The 19,828-nt window shown below is 48.4% G+C and overlaps 1 protein-coding gene across 1 annotated transcript in view; it reads right to left on the minus strand.

Moving 5' to 3' along the window:
* LOC104146980 (collagen alpha-1(VII) chain-like) overlaps positions 1 to 19,828 on the minus strand; it is a 139,082-nt gene that overhangs the window by 9,602 nt on the left and 109,652 nt on the right. Inside the window, exons 76-84 of the mRNA XM_068952583.1 lie at positions 17,983 to 18,063; positions 14,386 to 14,439; positions 14,102 to 14,155; positions 13,089 to 13,151; positions 12,192 to 12,254; positions 9,802 to 9,918; positions 4,809 to 4,886; positions 2,722 to 2,775; positions 1,072 to 1,120 (exon numbers count right to left, since the gene is read on the minus strand). Of these exons, the coding sequence (XP_068808684.1) occupies positions 1,072 to 1,120; positions 2,722 to 2,775; positions 4,809 to 4,886; positions 9,802 to 9,918; positions 12,192 to 12,254; positions 13,089 to 13,151; positions 14,102 to 14,155; positions 14,386 to 14,439; positions 17,983 to 18,063 (613 nt within the window). The remainder of the gene's footprint in view (positions 1 to 1,071; positions 1,121 to 2,721; positions 2,776 to 4,808; positions 4,887 to 9,801; positions 9,919 to 12,191; positions 12,255 to 13,088; positions 13,152 to 14,101; positions 14,156 to 14,385; positions 14,440 to 17,982; positions 18,064 to 19,828) is intronic.

Genomic DNA, 19,828 nt, shown 5'->3' on the forward strand with positions numbered 1-19,828 from the left:
CAAATTTGCATGCATTTCTGAGAGTTCATAGAAATTAGCAGCCTTAGCACTTCCCGTGAGCGTCCTTCCAAATTCACCTGCACAATCTGCAAACGTAAGACAGATAGGCTGTCATGACAGTGCCATGATGTGGGCAGTTACAAGGCAAAACCACAGCACAACAGCCTTGTGGAGAGGCAACGCATACAGCTGAGGCCAAAGTTTGTTTGTTACTTTTTTTTCCCTATGAAAACTGGATTTTCAACCAAATCATTACTTTTATAAGTAGCATTTTCCATTTTTTCCCTTAAAAGCATCCAGACGTCTCCTAGCATCTCTATCCAGAATCAGCTGTGTCTCCAGATTAATGGCTAAAGCATCTTGGAAAGTGGAAGACTGTGGATCTGAACCCTGTTTGGCCACAGACAGCTCCCCAGTCAGCAGGCCCTAGGGTGTGGGGCAGGAGTGGGGTAGCTCTCCACCTGCCCTCAGCAAGCTGGACCACCCCAGGGCAAGGAAAGCAAGACCTCAAAACCTGGACATTCTTGTGATGTTGGGCTTCTGGGGTAAAAACATCCCCAAATGTGTTTTCCTCTCAATTTTGTTGTTGTTGTTGTTATGGCCCTGACCAGCAATTATTCACTGCCAGAGTGGAGAGGTCTTTGTGTCAACAAGTGCCAGAAAGCAGACAGGAATTAAAAGGTTGCTTGGTGTCCTTATTAGGAAAAATGCAGCTCCAAACTTGCCCTCCTGGCCCAGCACCATTTGCCAATCACAAAGAAATCGAGATGACCAGAGAGGAAAGCTTTGCTGACAAAACCACTGGCACAGAAATGGGAAGACAGAGAGTTTATAGGAGAAAGAATTAGAGTTTGAGGATGAGGTCAGGACTACAGCAGAGACCTCGTGGCCCAGAAGCCCGCACTTGTCTCGGAGTGTGGAGAGGCGACGTGTCTCCATTTGCTGCTAATGGGGTGATATTTGCTCTGCCAAGCGAGCTTGTGCTGGCACTCAAATTGCTCCAATTTAGTCCCTGGCAGGTGTCAGAGTGGTGCTCCGTGCAGCAGCCGGGGAGCTTGCCAGCCAACTTACCACATCTGCTACTCATTTCACTTCTGACCACCTCCTTCACCTCTTCCTCCTGTGCCGCGAGGGGGAAAGCAGCGGGTTAGCAGTGATTTTCCGCCCAGGCATCCCCATCTCCCTCTGTTCTGTGCCTCTTCCACACTCTGTTTACTCCATCTGAGGTGTGTCAGAAAGTGAAAAAAACCCCTCAGCTTTGATTTGGCCAAGATCAGAGACATACAGCTGATGTAACAACCTCAAGATTTGGGGCCCATCAGCCAGCCAGCAGAAACAATTCCCTTTGCAATTTCCTTGGCTCATGGCTGTCTTGCAACGCCTATGTGCTAGTGACTGCTTCTTTCTTGCCCCTGAGAGTCAGGATGTCCAGTGCAACGTGGAGATCATGGCATTCCTCAAGCCCAGGGTGACTCTCCAGTGAGTGTCCCACCCTCTTGGCACTATCCCTTGAGCCATGATCTCTTAAGTGTCCCTCAACTCTGAGAAGCGTCATCAACACCCCTGTGTCTGTGCCAAGGGGCTCATCAAATCAGATGGCATGTCTCATCCATGGAGATGGGCTGCAGCGCTAGATGCTAGCTGCATCTCATTTTGTTCTTCTCCTCTGTCTCTTTACCAGCTATCAGTGTCCCCCCCACAGTGAGACATCTATCATTCACCCTTTTGCCAGCCAAGGGTCAGCTGAGCTTCTTCCATGTGCAATGGTTGGCGTCTTGCTACATTTCATGTAGTTGTACCCCCTGTAGGGATGAAAAATTCTACATGGGAAGAGCTATTCTGGGGCGATAGCCCCAGCTGATCTGCTTGTTTTTTGGGGTTGGATTCATCTGCCTAGACAAGTGTGTCTGCATACCCTGAGCTCCTTTTATAATTGGTGTTGTTTAGGGAGCAATTCACCTCATCCTAATGGAGATGCCAACTTTTACTCAGCTTCGATTAGAGCTCTGGTTGTAAAGGGAGCCAAGACAACTTGCTCAACTGGAGGCACTTACTGGTCTCACTTAAATGCCCACATAGGGACAGCTGTGTGTAAGCTGCCTAGCACTGCCTGCAATGCCAATGCTCATTCTGCCTGGCCTCCAGGCACAGGGAGGTTGAAAGTCCTGTGACCTCTCAGTCAAAGAGCACTAAACACCTTTGCGCAGGCAACAGGACAGAGACCCTAATGTTATGGGAGCTGCATCCACGTCTTCACCCTGACCAACGTGGATCAACCACTCCTTGAGGGTTTATAAACCCACAGCAGGCAAGGTGGAAGCTTCTTCAGTAACGCCAGGTCCCTAACCAGTCTTGTTGGCTATGTAAATAGGGCGTATTTCTCTCCTCTGCTCTTTCTTTCTCTTTGCTCAATCCTATGGCATTGGCACCGATCCTATCGGCCACTGGTGACTTAGAAAGTTGATGGGGAGGATGGGAGAGGAGAAATGTGCCCTGAACTCTGGGTCTTTGGGCCTGACCTCATACTGCTTCATACTGCTCCCTCCCCAGCTTGTGTCTGACATGTCCGGGTAATGGCCAACACTCTCATTTCCTGGATACTAACTGCATTAATTTGTTTCTCAGCGTTTCCCTCCTCCCTTACACCTCTTAGGCACAGTTTGTCCTATTTTCTCTATTCAGGCCTGTGTAATAGGATGTGATCTTGGCTAAAGTACTCACAGAAAGACCAGGATCTCCCTTTTCTCCCTTCTGGCCAGCTGGACCATTTTCACCCTGTTAAAAACACTTAAGTCATTACAAAAGTTCAGTAGATGGACCATTAAATGCTCCAAGAATAAGTGCACCTTAGAGAGAAAAAGATGCTCTAGAAAGGGAGATGGGGAAAATGATTACATGTTTTCCCATAAATTTAAGGCATATCTGTAAATAGCTCACTGAACAGGAAGGAATGGACTCATCCAAGTGCAGCGAGATAAGAACAAAAGTGTATACCAAAGGGCTGGTACAGGCTGTCAGATTTTGTGGACTAGTTTATGCTTTCCTGCTCAGTTTGAAGAGCTGTGTGATTACTGTAAATTGGATATGCAGAAAGCAGCAAGGCTCTGCCCTACCCATACTGTCAGGATGTTACCAGCTGCAGTTAGAGTCAGGTTTCTTTGCAATATGTAAGTGACCACAAAGATCCAGGGGGAAGAGTAGAGGAAAGGATCTGGCCTCCGGAGAGAAGCTCTGGAAACTCCAACCAGACCATGCGGAAGACTGCAACCAGGAGGCTACTGCAATATCAGCTCTGGGACCACACAACACAGGGAGACGCCGAGGTTTGCCAACAGGCCTTTCTGCATCTTAGAAGAAAATATCTTGAAAAATTTTCCACTCCGACCTGGTGAAAACTGAATTTGTTGATTAAGAGTACCTTAAAAAATAAAAGGAAAAGGAGCACAGGAAGAACATTCTAAATTAAAGCTGTGATGGCTATTTTTCTCAATCTGTGCCCAGTTACAGGGGGTAGAGCACTGGGAGAAATCACATTACCCTCCAACGACACACGGAGCTAATGCAGTGCCACCAACTGATGCAAAAAGCCTGTGAGTCAGTGTCAGTGAGACCTGCAGCATGTAGGGATTTATCCAAAACATGAGTTATTCTGCCTGCAGGGGAACCACCAAAGCCCAGGTTACTGCAGGCGTGGATAGCAAGATTAAGTTCTTGTTTGCACTCTCTGGGGTGCGTTAAAAGGCTGGGCATCCCCTCTTTGTACTGAAGACCAGACTCCCCATCTGTCATCTCACATGGCAAGCACAGCTGATGAGGACTCACAGTCTCGGATCAGAAATCTGTCAACCAGCTGTGCCAAGGCAGCAAAGAAGGTGTCAGGCTAGCTTGGATGAATGTGTGAGCTCCAGGCCTATCTGGAGGGAAATGCACATGTGAGTTTTACACTCAGCACAAGAAGCCAAAAGGAATCCTATCTCTCCAGGTAGTTAAGTTCTCTGCAGTCCTCAGAGATGATAAAGACCACCTCAGTGGGCAGTGCTGCTGTTTGATCTGCCTATACCTCACCTCAGAGAGAGGAACAACACCGTGTGCTAGTCCAACATAACATGTTTTCCTGAAGAAGTCATATGAAACAACTGATAGGCCAACAGGGACACAGCAGTTGTCCCAGTTGGAGAGATCCTCTGATAGAGGTGCAGGCAGTGCAGATGCCCGGCACTTGCGGTAAAATGCTCTCCGTGTTTTTGTTGCTGCAAAATTTGGAGAGCCAAGAAATCCAACCTAGAACAGCCAGGATTCATCCAGACCTAATGCAGAGCTCTGCACCACCGCAGGGGGAATGCATATGACTTAGCAGTCACTGGCCCCAAAAGCACATTCGGAGTGTACTGAAGTCACCAGCAAGCTGCCCAGTGAGTCCAGTTGCAGAAAGCTCGATCTCTTGCGCTGGCAGAAGAGCCGACTGCTGGCTGAGCAGCAGCCCGCACCAGACAGCTCCTGTTTCGCAGCGTTCATGGGCTGACCCAATACTCAGGGCAATCCTCTGAGGTGTGACCCCGCAGGCCAGCTATATCTGCTCTGGGACGCTCTGATCAGGCCAACACGACACGTTGGAACAGAACGATCTCAAGACAAGAGGAACGGCAGCCTGGCATCACACCGGGATGTGAGGCTAGCCGGGCTGGAGAGCTGACAGGAGCACATGTGTGTGCATGTGAGCCTCAGTCAGGCTGTCCTGAGCCCTTACCTAGTCCAGCCTTACTTCTCCTGCTATGCTTACACTGAAGTGAGCCAATCTCCATACTGACCTTTTCTCCTTTTTGCCCGTTCGTGCCCGGGGGGCCCCTGAGGCAGAGCTGGGGTCTCCCTCTTTTACCTCGTGGACCCTAGAGAGATGAAGGAGAGCTCAGTTAGCAGCGGCTGGGCATCCTCTAGAGATGCCTCACACCACAGGTTGGCACTTTCCACCGAAAGCCTAGCCTGGGCATGAGAAGGAGAAGATACTTGGAGCCCTCCAGGCCTCAGATGCTGCCCCAGCAGATCAGATGCTCTGCATCAGAGACGCTGCCTTTGCTGCCTTTCCTCTGGGAAACCACGAGGAGTTTCCCACTGTCCATCCCTGCAGAAAGGATGAATGCTGTGTGGGCAGAAGTCAGTTTTCTCTTTCCAGCTCTCCCTCTGTTCTGGCACTAATTTAAGAAATTGAGTCTCAGCAGGAGGAGAAGAACTTGCACGCTGGGGTGGCACCCTTCCACATAAGAAATGAGGATGGCCTCACTGCTGCAGTTCAGACCCAGGGACTTTCTCTTTTAATTTAGGGAAAAGATGAGTAGCAGTGTGGGTGCAGAAGGCAGCATCTCACAGTCTCTCTTTAATCACTGTCCAAGTAAAAGCGATTCATTATCTCATACACGGCTCTCTGCACATGCAGTGCTTTAACTGCTAATCTAAAAACTTCCAGCCTGTTTAAACATACTTGAGGGAATCTCGTACTTCCGCTTCCTTCCTCCCCTCTGTGGTTCTTTCGATATATTTTTCATTGTAAAGCCTGGGGAGTGAGGAAAAGAAGAATAATGTTGCTGCTACGGTTTGAAGCTGCATCTAGCCCATTTTCTTCATGCTCTGGTAAGGGGCGTTTATACCTACACCCCTTTTAGAAGAAGGCTCTGTGGCAGTATTTCCTATAATCACCCAGTCAGTGGTGAAACACTGGATGGGATTCAGCTTACATGTTTAGGTATCTCAAATGGAGTATCTGCTTGTGCAAGGCTACATGTGACCTGGTGCCTGTGTTCTCTTCATAAGCAATGCAGATCTAGTCAAGACAAACAACAGAGCCTAAAAACTGCATTCAAACACCCCCTCCCCACCCCAGACATCTAGGGCTTAATGCAGTTGTCTAAATATATATTCCTAGTGCATTGCACAGGGCTGGCAGATATGACCGACAGGAGACCTGTGCACTTCTGCAGCTGGCAAAAGTCTACATTTAGGGAGCTGAATCGCACACAAAATGTTTATGTTTTGGATGTTGGCTCTCTTTTCTGTAGACAAAAGCTCTTACTGACAGCCATAACGGTCTGAAAAAATGGGTGCACTGCAATGAACCCATAGTGAGTTCATCCACCATGGTTCACCCATCCTCTGGGCTGCCCGTATTCTGTGCGTATGTGGGTTGGGGAGCGCAACCACAATCAGTGTCACCAGTATACTCCCTTCAGAATTAGAGTGAAAGCGCTCAATCTTTTTGCTGTCTTGCAGATCTATAGTAGAAAGGCTCACGCCTGCTTTTCCAATGCATGAGGAGCAAAATCACCTGCTACATCAAGCACATGGCAGGGCACAGAGCACAGAGCTGGCAGGGATCCCTTAAGCCAGGTATTGCCACAGCCCCACTCGCTTCTATGACACTATGGGCCAGACGTGGACTGAATGGCTCGCAGACCAGGCTGACACACTGTGTGGTGTCTGGCCATGGGGGAGAAGCTGTGGAGCAGCTGCTGCCTGCATGTGTGTGCCAAAACCTGGTTGTACGTGGCAGGATCCAACTGGGGAGGACTTGAAGGACTGTAGGCAAGCAAGAGAGTCAGGATATGTGCAACAGGGGCTGTGCATAGAAAGATGTACAGGTCATGGCTCGCTCTTATAGCTCTTACTAACATGCAACTGCAATAGTTCCTGTGCAGGGCAAGTAGAGAGGGCTTAGCTGCATTAAAAGCACTGGAAGGTCATGAGCGCCTTTGGGCCCACTCCTCATGCACCCAGATACAAAGGCACATAGCCTGCAGAGGGAGGATGGACTCAGAGAGGGTGGGAAGAGTTTACAAAGGGATTAGCTGAGAACAGGATCCGACCCAATGTTTCCAGTTAGCCTGGATGGGATTCATGTCACCTAGCTTTAAACTTGTATGGACATGTCTCTATCAGAGCTAATTGTCCTCAGCTCTATGGAGAGATTGAGGTCCACAGGCTTTCAGGGTCCAGTTTCTCTGACAACATGTGGGCATCTACTAAAGGACAAGATGAATCATGCCCTACATATCATTTGCCCTGGAGAGGTCCTTCTGGTCTCTGAACACTGGCGTCTAGAGCTGCTTGTAATGCCCTAAGGTGTCCCACAGCCTCATGTTGCTGGTCCAGATCCATAGATCCTGTGTAGTATTTGTCAGCCCCCTGTGCAATTTTAGGCACCTGAGTAGGTGACCCAATGGCACTTCCTATGGACTAAAGAGGGAGCCTGAGCTGAGCGTCTCAGGGGCAGATGTAGACAGGGTACTCACATCAGATGAATCCCTTCTTTGCTATCTGTGATGTGGATGCTGCCACCTGAGCTAGCTGTCTGGGTTCCTCCTGAAAGCAGGGGATGCAAGTCAAGGGTGTAATTTGTCTCGTTCCAGAGCAGACACAAGAAATAGGTCAGATGAATTATCTTCTAAAAGAGCCTATTTTTCTTCCTCAACTATCAATTTGAGGACAATGGTGGCTTGGGGAGGAAATCTCTCTGTCACAGACATGTCCAGCCAGATGAGAGGGATCCCACCCTCAGTCTGCTAACATTAGCCACCAATGCTTTGTGGATTCCTCCAATGACACTTCAAAGGCACTGTAGGCTACTGAGCAATCTTGAACACCTATACCCTCCTCTGTGCTTTTGCATCACGGAGTAGATCGCTCAAGTCAAGCTCTTAAAGTAATATGATGTCTCTGAGGACACAATACAGACATTCAACTCGACCTATCAGTGCAATGTGGACCTTGCTGCACCACCTGCATTTTTCCTTCTCTAATTATTCGTTCCCTAAGACTTAAACACCAGTGCAGACATATTCTGTGTGGCAGGTCCCAAAAGCAGGGTACAGAATTTCCCAGTGCTTGACACTCTTCCTTTGCACAAGGAAAAATCAGGTTGAAAGTCAAGCCTACATAGACACCTTTATACCTCCCAAGTCCTCCATGGGTCACTAGGACAGGGATTCTGGCCCAGGAGGACTGATCTAATGAGGTCCTGACTCAGTCTGACTTCTGTGCAAAACTGGCTCTGAACGGTCCCAAGTACTGCTCTTGAAAGCAAGAGCAATTTTGACAGGCATTATCTTTACTGGTGCAGTCCTGATCTGTCAGATGCAGTTACATGTCAGCTGATTTTTCCATGCTTTTGCATGTGCCTCTCACTTGGCTAAGGATACTCAGCGGTCACGAGAGTTTGGATTATTTGGCCGAAATAAATCTGCAGGACGTAACAGATTGAAGAAGAAAATCCTGCCAAGTCCTCCATCTTTAGCTCTTTTCCCTCTTTCCAAAGCAACAACACAATCCCATCCAGCAGAAAATTGAAGTATTTTACAGACAATGTGTTTGTGTGTACGTTTGTATAGCCTGTACCTATATATTTTTAAATATATATGTATATATAACTACATATATAATACACACAGAGACACATAGGGATTAAATCCATATACACACATAAGGAAACATCATCTCTAGGGTAGAACACGGCACCCCAAATACATGCAAACTTAAATGCTGATAGGAGTTAAAACAGAACTGTCCCTGAGGTGGCTTATGGAAAGCACTTGGTCTTTCAGGTAGTCCCCCAACTACAGCTTTTCTTTTGTTCTCAGTTCTTTCGTGTTAATTTATGTATTCTCTTGCTCAAGCCTGAAACTCAGCCGGTCCCACTAGCACAATTGAGAAGGATATTTTTATTTCTAGTCCTCTTTTATTTGAAAAGTTCTTCATTACTTAATGGACGCCGTCTAAGGACTGGTGATTAGCATTAATCTCTAGTATCCCCCCATTGCATTGTGTTGGCATCAGCAAGACACTCTTTATTACCATAGGATCTGGGGGCAGCATGTTCCTTCTCATAAACAGTATTAGCTTGTCTCACTTACAAGTCTTTTTGTTACATTTCAAAAGGTGCCCAGCATGCCTTGCATGCAAAGACACTTATTAAATGTGGCCCACAAATGGGGTTTGAAAGCAACCGGCTCCTTCAGAAACCTTGGCATCCTGCTCCCCAGACAATTAGCCATGGGAGGGGTGCACTTCATGTCCTGCTAACTTGAAATTATCAGCTTTCCTGTCTTCATTGAAAAGTCAGATCTTACAGTACAGAGGGGCAAAGAAGAGAGGAAAGGAAAAAATCTCCAGTGATAAATACCCCAAGGGATGAAGGAAGTTGACCAAGATCACACAAAAAGATGGCAGTCTTTGCAACCATCTTCTCTCAATGCGGGAGACCTCAATGCCAGCGAGTAAGAGGGGGGAATGTATGCATACATGGTGACACATGCAGCGGACACATCTGGGGTGTTAGGTCATGTGAGGATGAGAGGAGCAACCACTTGGGGGTAGCTGGGGAAGGGACTTCTGGCAAGGCTCCCCTGGGAAGGGAAATCCACCATGTCTAGTGCAGCATCATACCTCCTCCTGCTCTTGAATGCTGCACAGAGAACACTTGAGGGTGAATCCCACTCAGGCTGCCCCACCAGCCCTGGTGTATGGGTTTCTAGAGAGTAGAGGTGCTGTGGTGGTGTTTCCCCATGTGTGAGGCCCAGACCTGGCTGACTGGGACATGATATGACTAAGATGGTAAGAAGAGACCTAGATCTTCTGGAAGCCAGCTTATTATAGACCAAACTTGCTCTAGCCTCAGCGCTTCCCTTCCCCCCTTCCAGGGTTATTAAACAGCTGAAGGGGCCCTGGCTGCGCATGAGAGTTTAGCATTCACACCCTACCTCCGCACACCAGATCACACCAGAGTTTAGTGCCTGCTGCAGAGCACAAGGTGTTCACCTGTGGCCCTGGTTGGCCTTGTGGCCCTTGAGGTCCATCTGGTCCAGCGACTCCCATCTTCCCAGGCAATCCCATTTGTCCTTTGAAGCCTCCCAAGCCAGGAACTCCCTTGGCGCCCTGAGAATCACCAAGAGAGAGTGGTTCAGAGCATTTTTCAAGTACAAGTGGTTTTACACGTGGGCCAGTCAAACGTGACAAGATACTTTCACGGGCTTTGGCAATAAGGGGAAATTGTGCACACTCCTCCTTTGCCTGCTGTTGTGGTATTGACAGAGCATTAGCCTCAGTGGGATGGTACAGATCACCTTTGCTTTGCTCTCTACCTTTAGTCCTCCAGAAAGCACCTCACTGCCTGGTGACATGGATGTCTCCCTCTCCAAGGAGATGCCCCCTAACTTCACATCTAATGCCCAGCTCCCCCTGCGTAGGTAAACAGAGTCCTTTAGGCTGTAGCCCTTGAAAAGCCAATGACTCCTGAGGAGGGCAGAGGCAGTTACCAAGAGCTGGCCCGCAAATTTCCCACTCATCAGCATGGCTGAGCTTTCTCCTAGAGCTGCTGTGAACAAAAAAGACGGCAAACAAACAGAGCAGAGGGAAAGACCTCTCAGGCTCAGCTGAAGGTGGATTTCTAATGTAGACTAAAGTAAGAGCCTGTCCATAGAAATCCAAAAGACTTGCATTAATGGGATCTTCAGGAGGGGTTGTCTTGCTCCCTCCAGCACTCCAGAGTAATGCTGTCCTGAGAAATGAGTCCACAGAGTGCCTGCTGGCCAGGTATTATATACAGGGACCCCTCTCTTATGATCGCTGTGAAGCATTCCCCTGGCCAACAGTTCATGCCTGCCTTTAGCCCAAATGACACTTCTGCTTGAACTTTTCCTCAGATGTGGACATTTAAACAACATGAGGACTGAGGAGGGAGAGATTCACCATAGGGAAGCAAGACCCTGTTTTCTCTCCTTCCTTGGGATCCCTCTAGAACCAGCCTAGTCCAGCACCATGTCTCCAGTGATACTCATGGGAAAAGTGAAAAAAAAACCTCACAGTCAGAAGACTGAGAATCCTCTGCCAAGGAATGTCTCCTGCTAAATCATAATAATCAACGTTTAAACACATAATAATAATGTCTTCTGCTCTTCCCAAATTTTTCTGAGCGAAAAAGGTTCAGTCAATCCAACATCCAGCCTTCAGCAGTGGCCAAAAGCAGATGTTTATGGGAGAGGAAAAGAACAGGGGAAGAAGGCAGAGATATTTTTCCTGGAAATAAACTCCCAGCCTCCAACCCTTTGCATCTCAGAGAGGTACTGAGCCAGGCATGTTGCTTCACAAGGGAAGCACTCTCAGTTTTTCACAAAGAGGAACATCAGGGGATGGGGCCCAGAACAGCTGCTATCAGTAAAAGCAACAAATTCTTTAAGACCTCAGAACAGCTATATGCAAAAATGGCCTGAGGGGCTGGAAAGTGCCAAAAGGGTCAGTGGCGGTTGTAGTGATTTTTGTGGGTTTTTTTTCCCATATAGTTTCTGTTTTAACAAAAAAGCCTGTTTCTTTCCCCATTAAATGGAAACAATTTCAGACCTTTACATTTAGGGAAGAAAATGGAAAACAAAGAATGCAGAGAGGGAAGATGTGTGGGGAATGATCAAGCAGGGGACTCTGCAGGGAGTTGGTAGCAGGGACGTCCATGATAGCAGAGGACTGAAGCAGGTTAGCCTGGAGACCCTTTTCACTCCCACAGCTGATGTGCCCAGGTTTGAAGCAAAGCCCTTTGCTTTTCCATTGTGCAGTTGTTCATAGCTCTAAATTCCTTTCCTTTTCGGTGGAGATGTAAAAGAAGGAATGAGTCAAAATTAAAAACGAACCATCTTGCCATCAACAGAGGCTGCTCCTGAGGCTCTTGGTAGAGTTAGCAAAGGTGTTTCTGAACCATCCCTTGAAGCTGATGTGTGGAGCACATGAACAAGACTGTGTTCAAGACTGCTCCTGACTGTGGAGCTGAAACAGTTGTGATGGCATTACAGGAGGTAGCAGTATAATCCAGTTTCTTTCCCCACAGTATCCCAGGCACCCTTTACCCTGGACACCGTGGTGTTGAATACACTCTGCCAACTAATCCCGCTTCACGGGTTTGGAAGGCTTTACATCAATACAGCTCCCATATGCAGGCACCCTCCTGGGGTTTACTGCATCAGCAGAGGGTGAATTTAAGACCTCCCTCTTATGCCCTTTCTAACTGCAGTCCCAGGCTTAATGCTCCAGACAGTTGACATTTGCCCACTGGAAAGGGTACCTATGATGTAGAAAGTGTATAATTTTGTTAACTTGACCTGACGGATGTGAGATTTATTCTTTTATAAATGGCAGCTCGATGCAGTCTGGAGAGTACTAACCTTTTCTCCTTTCTCCCCAGGAATTCCCGAGGCACCATCATCACCTGATACTCCCTGTTTGCCCTGGAAGGAGTCAAGAGAAAAAATCATGGCTGATGCAGACTTGACCCAGTTGCAGTTTGCTGAACAGTCTATCTCCTCTTCAGATTATTAAGTGATGGAGACCCATCAGGGTTGCTCAGGCCTTGCACTGCTGGGAATCAAGGAGGCTGAAAGAAATCATGGCAGCCTGGAGGGAAATCTCACTAAAAAGCCCCATTATTTTACATATATGTAGTAGCACATGAGGAGCATGATGACTTTGGTGGATGAACTCTGCAGAGTCACACAGAGGAAAGTGGGGAGGTCACTACCCGCAGATGTCCACCCTGACCTAGGTTCCTTCCTCTGGTCCAGGCTATGGTCCCCACAGGAGGAGCATGTCCAGGGCGGGGGGGTCAGACCCTGCAGCTCCTCAGAGGCTCAGTAGTGCTCAGCTGGGACATCCCCACATGGCTTCGGCAAAGCAGATGCATGCTGAGAGGCTGGAGGCAGTCGTGTGTGCATGCCAAACCTGGCATAGCTAGGCAGTTTTATGGGCAGGTTGCTCCGATTTCATTGACATTTCAGATGAACAAACACATGAACGTAGGCAATATCAATTATACTAATATCCATATCAATATTAAATCAATGCCACTATTAACACTAACATTGATAGCAGCCTGTCTGACAGCAGCGTCCTCACACAGATCTATGCTGGGTTATGAGAACAGATTCAGAATAATCTGTTCTGTGTCTGTGCTTTAGATAAACCCTCTGAAAGAAATAAGCACATTGGAGAGGTGGATTCCCAGCATCTGAAAAGCTTTTATGCAGTCTCCCACTTGCAGGCAAATGCACAATTTAGATATTCACCTTTGGTCCATATGGTCCATCTGATCCTGGGATTCCTGGTCTTCCGGGACTGCCAATTTCTCCCTGTGGATGGAAGAGTAGTGTACAGGCTGTAAGCAGCGCAGGTGCTGGGGACAGGTCTTTATTTCATTCTCAGCATGACCTGTGCCTTGTGGAAACACCACTACACTATCACCTTTTGAAATAGTGCAGGGATGTAGCCAAACTACCAGAGCTGAGCACACACAACCCCTAAAATATGGGGAAAATTGGTTCCGAAATGGTAAGGTGAATAAGTGGAACTGTGTGGGAAACACGACGACACTCCTTATAACAGAAAGCCTAAGTATAGGCAAAGTCTTACATTAGATCAGAATAGTTCTATAAATTTTAGATTGCCCAGACTTCAAGCCCACCTACCTGAGGGCAGGTAGAAAGTTCACTGAGTGGTACTTAATTTACCCAACAGGCCAGGGCTGATGAAGGAAAATATTAATAACAACAACAATAAAAAACAATAACATATCCCACTAGTTCAGCTATCAAAGATCTCCCTTAGTTCCTATCAAGCATTTCAACACCTTTCATAAAAAGACCATTAAAGGCCATTATCCCTGTTTAGAGAAAGGACCAGTGGCGCTGAGCATCGAAGCACTTTGCCCAGCAGCAACTGGAAGCTGAGTCCAGGCAGTTGCTAGGCCACAGAGCAGGAGGTTCTATGGGCCACAGAGCAGTGGCTTATGAGGCAAGTCTGGTTTTTGTTACCCTAAATGAGCATGAGATTCCCTTCAAGCCTCAAAACCTCCATGTTACCGGCTCCCTGCTCAGCACAGTGACATCTTTCTGTGTCCCTCAGGACAAGGAAGCCTGCAGCCCTGCTCAGTGGAGACACCAGCTGAATGGGCCATGGAGAGCAACTTCGCCTGCCAGCGTTAGGGCAGCTTCTTCACGCTTGATGTTATCCTGGGGCCAAGTGGGAAATGCCACAGTGGACAGGGCATCCAAAGAGGAAGGGAAAGCCAGGCTTAGCTCACCTTGGTTCCTGCGGCTCCTGGAGCACCGGTGCGTCCTGGGAGCCCTTGTAAGCCCTGGTGATAAATCACAAGTGGGTGGCAATGTTAAATCAAGGCTAGGGCAGGAAGGAGGAACGCCACTGTGCCCATGGAGCAAGTCCTCACATAGCGGTACCTTGCTAGGCAAGCTCTTCCCTGGTCTGCAGCATCCTTTCCCATATGCCCCACTCATTCCAGCTCGGAGTTTGAGCTCTCCTACTGCTGTGTCCCACCCTCCATTTCACAGAATCTCATCCGTCCCCTACCTTAGATCCTTTCCGTCCGATGTCACCAGTTATCCCAGGGTCACCTTTCCCTCCCTACATAAAAAAGAAAAGCCAAACGTATCATGCACACACAGGTTAAGAATATAGCTCTAGTAATAGCATCACCTCGCATCTATATTGTACTTACAACCACTAGAGGCTCCTAACAGATTTACAGATGGTGGTCACCTTGCCTCTAGAAATGCAGCCAGCTCTGGGGTGGGACAATGAACGACACTCACAGAAGTTGGGTGACTGCTACAGGGCTGCTAGCAAAGTGGGAGAAAACGCTGTGATGAGTTACCACAAAGCACGCAGCTTCTTGTTATGCTAACAAGGAGAGGTGTGCTGCTAGACCTCGTACTAACAAATAAAGAAGGTCTGGCTGGAGACGTGAAGGTTGGGGGCAGCCTTGGCTGCAGTTCAGAATCCTGTGAGGAGGAAAAAGGGCAATAACTAAGATCACAACCCTGGACTTCAGGAGAGCTAACTTTGGCCTCTTTAGGGACCTGCTTGGAGGAACCCCATGGGTTAGGACCCTAGAAGGAAGCGGAGTCCAGGAGAGCTGGTTAATATTCAAGTATCATTTCTTCCAGGCTCAAGATCAGTGCATCCCTCTGAGTAAGAAGTCCAGCAAAGTGGGCAGGAGACCTGCATGAATGAGCAAGGAACTCCTGGCAAAACTCCAACACAAGAAGGAAGTCTACAGAATGTGCCAAAGGGGACAGGCCACTTGGGAGGAATACAGGGACGTTGTCAGAGTCCGCAGGGATGCAACAAGGAAGGCTAAGGCCCATTTGGGATTAAATCTGGTGAGGGATGTCCAGGACAACAAGAAGGCCTTCTTCAAATACATCAATAGCAAAAGGAAGACTAGGGAAAATGTGGGCCCGCTGCTGAATGGGGCGGGTGCCCTGGTAACAAAGGATATAGAGAAGGCAGAGTTGCTGAATGCCTTCTTTGCTTCAGTCTTCACTGCTAAGGCCAGTCCTCAGGAATTCCAGACCCTGGGGACAAGAGAGGAAGGCTGGAGAAAGGAAGACTCTCCCTTGGTTGAGGAGGATCGGGTTAGAGATCTTTTTGTCTGAACTTGACGTGGGCCCCGATGGGATGCACCTGCAAGTACTGAGGGAGCTGGCGGATGTTATCGCTAGGCCACTCTCCATCATCTTGGAAAGGCCATGGAGATCAGGAGAGGTGCCTGAGGGCTGGAAGAAAGCCAACGTCAGCCCAGTCTTCCAAAAGGGCAAGAAGGAGGAGTCAGGAAACTCCAGGCCTGTCAGCCTCACCTCCATCCCGGGAAAGGTGATGGAACAGCTCATCCTGGAGGTCATCACTAAGCATATGGAGAACGGGAAGGTGATCAGGAGTAGTCAGCACGGATTCACCAAAGGGAAATCATGCTTGACCAACCTGATAGCCTTCTGTGATGGAATGACTGGCTGGGTAGATGAGGGCAGAGCAGTGGATGTTGTCCCCCTGGACTTCAGCAAGGCTTTTGACACTGTCTCCCATCACATCCTCGTAGGTAAGCTCAGGAAGCGTGGGCTAGATGAGTGGACGGTGAGGTGGACTGAGAACTGGCTGGATGGCAGAGTTCACAGGGTTGTGATCAGCAACGCAGAGTCTAGTAGGAGGCCTGTAGCTAGCGGTGTCCCCCAGGGGTCAGTCCTGGGTCCAGGCTTGTTCAAGGTATTCATGCATGACCTGGAGGAAGGCACAGAGTGCCCCCTCAGCAAGTTTGCAGATGATACTAAACTGGGAGGAGTGGCTGACACACCAGAAGACTGTGCTGCCATTCAGAAGGAGCTGGACAGGCTGGAGAGATGAGCAGAGAGGAACCTCCTGAAGCTCAGCAAAGGCAAGCGCAGGGTCCTGCCTCCATAGAGGAATAACGTCATACATCAGTACAGGCTGGAGGTTGACCTGCTGGAAAGCAGCTCTGCAGAGAAGGACCTGGGAGTCCTGGTGGACAACAAGTTGAGCATGAGGCAGCAACGTGCCCTTGTGGTCAGGAGGGCCAATGGTCTCCTGGGGTGCATTGGGCAGAGTGTTGCCCGCAGGTGGAGGGAGGTGATCCTGCCCCTCTACTCAGCCCTGGGGAGGCCTCACCTGGAGTACTGTGCCCAATTCTGGGCTCCCCAGCACAAGAGAGACATGGCACTGCTGGAGAGAGTCCAGCAGGGGGCTACAAAGATGAGTAGGGGACTGGAACATCTCTCCTGTGAAGAAAGGCTAAAAGAACTGGGTCTCTTCAGTCTGGAGAAGAGAAGACTGAGAGGGGAATCTCATCAATGTCTACAAGTATCTGAAGGGAGGGTGTCGAGAGGATGGGGCCAGACTCTTCTCCGTGGTGCCCAGTGACAGGACAAGAGGCAACGGGCATAAACTGAAACACAGGAAGTTCCACCTGAACCTGAGAAAAAACTTCTTGCCTGTGAGGGTGACAGAGCACTGGAAGAAAGCAGTTGTGGGGTCTCCATCCCTGGAGATATTCAAAACCCGCCTGGACACAATCCTGGACAATGTGCTCTAGAGGACCGTGCTAGAGCAGGGAGGTTGGGCTAGATGATCTCCAGAGGTCCCTTCCAACCTTGGCCATTCTGTGAGTCTGCTGGGCAATGTTTGAAAAACGACCCTTCAAGACCTGAATCTTGGAGAGAACATTACTCCGGTTCAGGAATTAGTGGAGTGGAAACGACCGTGAGGAGCTGCACTCCGGCAGCATTAAAAATTCTCCCTCAGCTCCTGTGTTAGAATCACAGAATGGTTTAGGTTGGAAGGGATCTCTGGAGATCTTCGTGTTAGACTGATCTGAAACTGGAATCTGTCATTCAACATCTGACATGGGACCTGGCTCCTTCAGTCACTACCTGAATGATCTGGGGGATGTCCATTAATTTAAGTGAGAACTTCCTCACCTGCTCCTTCCCCAAATCTTCTACTAGTTTTTGCTTAGTGGGAAAGCAAAAAGAAAAAACACCAATAGATTTCAGCTTGTATCTAGAAACTAGCATGAAGACATGTTCCCACCAAGAGCTATTTTGGAGATGTGTTTTCAGTAATAAGGGACCCAAGCTCCATCCTGCATGGGGACTTTTTCTGGGGCAGGGAGGGACCCAGTCAATGCAGCAACCAAGCTCTTCCCAGGAAGGCTGGTTCCATCAGGGATTTAGCAAATGACTGCTTTGTTCCCTGCTCTCTGCATCAGTCAGGTCAGTGTTGGGAGGAGGTGGACCTGGTACCTGAAGGAACTTGAAAATTGGCAAGTAACAAAGGAAAACTCACGCCATAGGGCTAAATCAGACATGGGAAAATTTGCTCTGTCACTAAAGAGACGTAGACAGATATTCTCTGCTGGCAGACAGAGATGTCCAGAGACTGTTACCACCTAGAACTGGTCCAAGATGTGCATCAGAAACCTCTCCAAGAGATTTAGGCACAATTTCATCTCTCTTTTGGAAAGACTCACCCTGAGCAAGAACCTGCCTCCAGCAATGAGGAACATAAGGTGTGGAAGGAGAAATGAACTATGAAGAAAAGGAACAGAGCCTCATTCTGTCTTCCAAACACACTCCTTCCTTCCTCACTACTCACCGGTTGCCCCTTTTGTCCCTGCAGACCTCTGTCACCTTTGGCTCCTTTGTTTCCATTCTTCCCATCTAGGCCTGCCATGCCCTGCCATAAAGAGGAGCAAAATTCATTTCCATGGTAGCTGATACAGAGAGATGACTGAGGACAGTAGTTGGGATGGAAACTGAGCAATAAGAGCCGGGGTTGCACATTTCTGTAGCCAGAGATCAGAAGCGACACTAATGCTAGCACTAAGACTTGTCTATACATGAGAGCAAAGGGGATGAAGCAATCACGGCTGGGCGAAAAGTTACTAGGAATGTTCATTTTTTTCCCAAGGCTCTTGACTTTGCTATGGTCTACCGATTTATTCTGGCCAATTTCCACTGCAATATTCAGAACCTGGATGTTAGCTGAAGTTGGATTTATCCCTGCCCCAGAGACACTGAGTGCACAGAGCTCAGTTTACTCGGAGAAGAGTGTACTGGCTATTTAAGCAGACTGGAGATGAACAAGTGGCCTTCTCTACTTTGAATTAATTTGCAGTAGGTTGTTGAAAGGAAATACATTTATTTAAAAAAAAATCAGCTGCCAGATCTGTATGTCAAGAAGGCCCATCACCTCTCCAATTACTCCTGTTCTCAGTGAGGAATGAGTACTTTAAATATGATGACAGTGACAAGCTTGGAGAGACATAGGTGAGACAGCGTTGTCTCTGCTGACAGGTCAGTCTGTGAGGATAGACCCTTCACCTCTTCATTTTGTATGTAAAAATTCAGCTTTTTCTCAATCCCCTCCCCAAACTTCTGCCACTTTTTACATTTCAGAGTAAGAGCAGTATTTGAGAGCTGCTATAAAGCAGGCTGGGTCCTCCTACCTGGCTCTGCCAGTCATTTCTGGATCAGTCAAAGTCCATGGTCCCTCAAGCACTGCCTGTACTATCAGGCACAAACATCTAGTGCATGCTCTTTATTTACTAGAGACTACTTATTGACATGATCAATACGAAGTTCCGGCTGAGGAAGTAAATGGACTGTAAAAACAAACCAGCTAACTAGAGTTTCCTGTTTGCTAAGAATCGCTAGGAATTGCTCCCCTTGTTTGGAGGCTGATAAACCTTTTGGGGGATGATTAAATCTCAGAAGCCCAGGACACCTTATAGTGCTTGATATTTTTGAGAAAGCTTCAAGCTGGGTACAGATCCAGCTGGCCAGGGATTTACACACCTGCATCCAAGGGGATGCATGAGAAAGCCTATTCCTGAGCACCGTCTGGTTCTGAAGGACCCTGATGCTAGCTAGAGGCTTCCCAATTGGCTTGAATATTCCTCCAGCACCTGAATTCAGTCCTGGCAGGGACTCGGAGTGGGTTGCAGTGAGACTCAGCGCTGCTCTCTGATGCCAACACTGCTGTGATACCAAATGAGGTGTCCACCCACTGACATCCTGGCAGGGTCTCCATCCCCTAGGTGTGCTCAGAGCCCCACTAGCAGATGCTGAGCGCACCGAGAGCCCTCAGGAAGGCAGCCAGTTACAGACACTGCTCTGCAAACAGGCACCATAGACCATACAGCTGGAAGGTGGCCCCAAGGCAAGGTCAGCTCCACCAATGCCATTTCCCAAAAGATGGTCCTCAGCAGTCACAGTGGTGGAGGAGAGAGGTCAAGACTCCTCTGCTTCTTGCCCTCCCTTGGTTTTAGGAAAAGTTAAGCACACAATATGTGTTGCCAAGCTGAAAGATAAGGTGCTGGGTCTCAGCCACGCCCACTCGCTCCAGGATGTATAAGCAAGCTTTTGATCTGAGTGTTACTTCACCATTGGTGGACTCTCATCCATCACAGACTGAAGAGATTTGCCTTATGGTCCAGGTG

The sequence above is a fragment of the Struthio camelus genome, chromosome 1 (genome assembly GCF_040807025.1).
Source record: "Struthio camelus isolate bStrCam1 chromosome 1, bStrCam1.hap1, whole genome shotgun sequence".
In the NCBI taxonomy this organism is placed as follows: Eukaryota; Metazoa; Chordata; class Aves; order Struthioniformes; family Struthionidae; genus Struthio; species Struthio camelus.